Source organism: Epinephelus fuscoguttatus, linkage group LG10 (genome assembly GCF_011397635.1).
Source record: "Epinephelus fuscoguttatus linkage group LG10, E.fuscoguttatus.final_Chr_v1".
Taxonomy (NCBI): Eukaryota; Metazoa; Chordata; class Actinopteri; order Perciformes; family Serranidae; genus Epinephelus; species Epinephelus fuscoguttatus.
In genome coordinates, this window is record NC_064761.1 from 7335394 (window position 1) to 7341336 (window position 5943).

At 41.8% G+C, this 5943-nt stretch overlaps 1 protein-coding gene across 1 annotated transcript; it reads left to right on the forward strand.

Annotated features, from left to right (window-relative positions):
• Nucleotides 1-398: 398 nt before the first annotated feature.
• LOC125896168 (uncharacterized) lies at nt 399-3149 on the forward strand. The gene is made up of 2 exons (XM_049588535.1): nt 399-853; nt 2448-3149. The coding sequence occupies exons 1-2, from the start codon at nt 563-565 to the stop codon at nt 3147-3149; spliced, it is 993 nt and encodes a 330-aa protein (XP_049444492.1). The 5' UTR covers nt 399-562.
• Nucleotides 3150-5943: the final 2794 nt, after the last annotated feature.

Below are 5943 nucleotides of genomic sequence, written 5' to 3' on the forward strand. Positions count from 1 at the left end.
CAGGTGAAACTAGAACTTGAGTGATGAAGGGGCAGGTCACAGTGATCTCCCAGGTGCTATGCATGAGTATCAGTGCTGTCAACCATATATATAGAGCTTGATCAGAATCAGTACAATTTTCAAACATGGAGGCAAGAGGAAGAGGAAGAGGAAGAGGAAGAGGTAGAGGTAGAGGTAGAGGTGTAAGGGTGCGTGGTGGTGGAATAGGGGGAAGAGGCCGAGGAGCACAAAGACACCAACCTGTGTCGGATGAAATTCGGGCTACTCTGGTCGACCATGTGGTCAACCATGGCCTCACAATGGCAGAGGCAGGTCGCAGAGTGCAACCTAATGTGCCCGCTCCACAGTGTCATCGATCATCCAAACCTTTCGCAGGAAAGCAGGTATGTACTACTCTAAGTCAACGATGGAATTCTAGGTTGTATCTGACAGAACATTGTGAATACTGTAATGTAAGAAATGTATTTGTTTACTGTACTCATTTATATATTACTGTATTTTTGTACTGAGCAGGACAGTAACATAACATTGCAAATGGTAATACAATTGTCCATTGAATTCTATGTCTAGGATTGAAAGACAACCTCATATTGGTGGCAGAGGACGACTCCTCAGTCAACAACAGGAGCAAGAAATCTGCAATATAGTGACGACAAATAATGCCATCACACTGAGACAGATCCGCACAAAAATCTTACAGGACGACAACATATTCCAAAACATCAATGCAATCAGCATCTCCACAATAGCAAGGGTTTTGAACAAGCATCAGATGACCATGAAGCAACTCTACAGGGTACCATTTGAGAGGAACTCTGATAGAGTGAAAGAGCTGCGGTACCAGTATGTACATGTAAGTCATCAATAATTGTTCAAATTTACATAAAAACTCTGAAAATTCCTACCAGAGCAACGGTACATGCTACAGTTTTGAAACTTCACCAAAAAATAGCCCAGATACTGCTGAACCTTTTGTCCATTTAGACTCATTCCAAATTATGAAGTCAATCACTCTGTTTTTCAAAAACTGTAAAACTTATAAAACCTATCTCCTCCCACAATTTTGCCTCAATTGACTCCAAACTTGGTAGAGAGCATCATCAGACTGTCCTACACAAACGATCCACACAGATTTTTGATATTTGAAAAATTGAGCCTACAGTGCATGAAAACGTTTGACTGTAAATTGTACTGTAAACATATGCCATCCAGTTCTTGCTAAATACATTTTCAATCTTCTTGAAAGAATTTGACAAAAATTTCGAGTCATGGTTGATGAAGTGTGCCAAATTTCAGAATTTTATCTCAAATACTGATTTTTTTACAGCATTTTGAATTTTGCTCTCGAACAATTGGAGTCAATGCAAAAATGGCATTTTTAAACATCAAATTTTCTCTGATGAAGCAAAACACTTATCGTTAGAAACAAATCACCAATATTTCCATGCTGTCAAGATGTAATATATGTATTTATATATGTTTAGATAACAGAATTTCTGACATTTTGACAATTTTGAGATCTGCTTCAGCAACTGCTGCCTGGCCTGTGGCTCAGTGAGTTAGGAGCTGGTTCTTGGTGCTGAAGATTGTGAGTTCGAGCCTCAGCTAAGGCAGAATGGACTTTCTAATGTTACAGTAAAATCCTATGTTCATGCATCATCTTGCTATGTGGATTAGAGACTAGTAAAGTTGAAATAATTATGATCCCGACAGTTTAGACACAAATACTTTTTATCAACACTTTTCCCTGTTTCCTCTTTATCAACACTTTTCCCTATCCCTTGTCTAAAATTGCCCGGCCCGACCATTGCTGTGCAGCAGCTATAATTTTATCTGATTTCTGAGTCCAAGTACTCGCTTTATGTGACTACAACGTTTTGCTTTGAAAACTACAAGTGGAAGCTGTAGCTTACTGTATGATACAATTATCACAATAATCCTTCTTTTGAAGAATATGATATTACATATAAGAAAAGGGGGGAATGAGCTGAATTTGAGCCTACCAGATGTAACCAGGTGTAATGCCCATGATGAGATGGTGTGCTGGCTACTTGGCCACAAGGATATGCCTTTGGCAGACTGGTCAGAGTATCTGTCTATTTTGTGGGAAACTTAAGTTTGATTCCTGTTATGGCTCCCTTGTTTCACTGCACAAGCAGATCTGACATTGTGTCCTTACAGTAGCATTTCAGTCAGTGTGTTGATCGATGATGTACTCTACATTTATTTTATTTTTCCAGTATTTCCCTTTCTCTCAAGTACTTTCTGTCATACCTCTGTAGGCCTATATCCCTACACCTACCCCAGTTTTGAACCACTGCAGTAAAGCACAGGGCAGTATATTGAACTTGTGGAGGAGAATACAGAACATTCCTATGTAATTTTCTGTTGCATTGTATTACAGTCTACTGTATAACTGATTTGATGTTTTGTTTACTGTATTGTAGAGAATAATGGCATTGGAAGGGAACGAGACTCCTCACATCCTCGTCTTTGTGGATGAGGCTGGCTTCAACCTGGCCAAAGGAAGAAGACGTGGCCGGAATATTGTCGGCCACCGGGCCACAGTCGATGTCCCAGGCCAGCGTGGGGGCAACATAACAATGTGTGCTGCCATTTCAGAGAATGGCGTTGCCGCCCACATCCCAAGTCTCGGCCCATATAACACCGCAAAACTCCTCGTCTTCTTGGATCACCTGTATTCAAATCTGGTCCCAGAAAATGAGAGAGGTGCAGTAGGGCCTAATTTGCCAATGTTTGTCATTGTGTGGGACAATGTTAGCTTCCACCGTGGCCAGCTTATCAGAGACTGGTTCACTGCTCACCAGAGAATGATGAATGTCTTCCTACCACCATACTCGCCCTTCCTTAATCCTATCGAGGAATTTTTCTCAGCCTGGAGGTGGAAGGTATATGAGCAGCGGGCTCAGAACCAGAGGTCCCTGCTCCAAGCCATGGATGCCGCTTGTGGTGATGTCACACCAGATCAGTGTCGGGGATGGTTGCGACACGCATGCGTAGATTCTTCCCCGTTGCATCGCGCGGAGAGTATTCGTTGTGATGTAGACGAAAATCTGTGGCCAGACAGACAGCAGCGGGAGGGCGGCCAGGAGAATGAGGATGAGGAGGCGGACAATGAGTTTGAGTAACACTCCAGCATTACAGTACTATAGTTTCTGTTGGCAACATATAATTTTCCTTTGTTTTGTGTTTGATGAATTTATTTGCAGTATATTGTACTGTATGATTTTTTTTCACTAAGATGTATACCAGTTACTTTATGTGTGTGAATAAAAATACAATACAGTGACAATTTCCATGGCAGTGTGAGTGCAGTGTGTGATGTCAGACCTTGTAGGCTACTGTTGAAATCATCCTTCTTTTTCAGTTTGATACACAATTGTATTCTGTTATGTAGACAAAAAACATCATGAACCATGCAGTGACAATGAAGGACTAGACCAAGTTTGAAATGCAGAGATGAGGATATTTCCATGGACCGCTTCAATAATGACAAAACATCTAAGCATTTTGACCAGCAGTACTTACACAATGCCAAAAGGACTCAGCATTTTGGCGGCACTGACTACTTGCATGAGAAAATAATGTACTTTTGGCACATGAGTAAACTGTTTTGGGAGAGATATGACCTTTTGCTGGTAAGCCATGGTGTTTTGCTGAACTGTCCATGCTATTTTGACAAATGCACCTAGAGTTTCGAGAATGTATTTTCTGCTTCAAGAAATGAGCCAAAGCAATTGAGAAAAAACTTTGCATTTTGGTGGCACTGACTACTTAAATGGCAAAAGGATTTACTTTTGGCGCATGAGTTAACTGTTTTGGGAGAGATATGACCTTTTGCAGGTTATCTATGGTGTTTTGCTGAACCATAAGACTATTTTGCAAAATGCACCTAGAGCTTTGAGAATGTAATTTCGGTTTCAAGAAATGAGCCAAAGCAATGGAGAAAAACTGTAATATCCAGTCTTTTTAAGCAGCCTCTGGTGGCCACAGGTTGTATCGCAGCTGAGAAGAAATGGCTGCTTGAGTCAAACATACACACACACACACACACACACACACACTCATCACTTCCTAGATTAAAACAAGGTCATGACCCCGCCCACCCCTCAGGCCAAGGTCAAGGCTCAATCATTTTCACCTCAACACACCAATTTCCTTTTTCTCCCCTCAGAGGAGACTTTCATTTCTCTTCTATATCTCCTCTTCTATTTCTCTCTGTCTCTCTTTTTCTATTACCTTTTGTTCCTGAACCCTCGTCCCCCTCCACTCCCCCACCCCTTCTATGAAGCACATGTTGAAAACAGACAGTGCATTCCGATTGTCAATATCTCAGAACTGTCTGTCTTTTTGTGCACCTCAGGCGAGAATCTGAATGATCAGTTAGGTTTTCCTGTTAGGGAATCAACACTAATGAGCCTTTGTTGATTTACAGTAGTTTTCATTTCACTGGGAGATTGTTCACCTGCACACAAGAACATACGCACATACAAGCAGAAACAGAGACCCAGAGGACAGCAGCATATAGCGTGTCGGGCTGTCAGTCAGAAGCCAATAACAATCAGAGCGCTCTGAGAATATGAGTCGATGAAATTACTGAGCAAATAGTCCGTGGCCTGGCCATTATTGGGTCTTCTTCTGCATATCTGCTGCTCAGTGCAATATTGGCTGATGGATGCTGAAAGTCGGGTTTGACCAGGAGGTGAAGCCACATTTCAGAGGAATGTGGGGGCAGAGTATTGTGTAATCAAAGTCCTTTGTTCCCTGATGCCCATGTTATTCAGCCAAGGTACCAATCAGGATCGCTGTTCAAGAACACAACAGCTGTACACTGTCGATATACTGTCAAACACCTACGAGGTATACTTCACTGTAAACTCTTTCGTGTCTCCCCACTAATTCAAAGAACAGAATATTTAAATGTGGTAATACTCAACAAGTTGTAATTCCACAATTGTAGTATAAAATAGTAAGCCTCTGGAGCCAATAAAGATTATGAAATGTGAAACTCAGAGGTTTTTATTTTCAATATACAATAGACACAAGCCAGCAACCTGCTAGAGTTTATCAAGCAAGCTAAGTGCAACACACACTAGTCACATAACATCACACACTCAGTTCTAATGTAGGTTGCCATTGGGTAATCAAATCATATGACAAATGCACAGTTGAACAAAGAGGAGAGAAACACACACACACACACACACACACACACACACACACAAAAACACAAAGAGCTAAAATACACACACTCTCATGTGAGCTGAAGAAGATGTAGTGTCGAAATAAAATCCCGCCACAGGGCATCGCTGCATTAAAACACACACATATATATGGACTATGTACATAAATATATATATTTATGGGACCAGCTAACCCAAACACACACACACACACACACACACACACACACACAGAGTGAGACACATTCAGCAGGAATGGGCTCTGTCAGAAAGTACAATCTATTCTGCAGCCGTGGCCTGAGGCAAAGCCGTTAAGGAGACAAATGGAGGGAAATAGTCTCAACAGCCACTGCTCTGCCTTCATCCTTACACTCACACTCTTAATCACACACACACGTGCACACACACACACACATTGGCCCCAGTGGTCCCATGCGTCCAGCAGCCTCTGCTCGTCCTGCAGAGCTATCACACTCTGGTTCACGTGAACTGCCACAAATTAACCAGTAGCCTCTTAACCTTTCCAGTAGAGGAAATACATCAAGGCTGCCCCCGCCTCCCCTGCTCTCCGTCCCTTCTGCAGGGTCCTTAAGACTAGCCTGAGACACTAACACTATTGCACAGTAATGTGAGCAGTTGCGTTGGTGTAACTGTGTTACTGCACAATACAGTACAGTACGCATAAAAAAGATAGTACAAGTATGTGAATATGTCTGTAATGCATCAAATATTCAGAAAA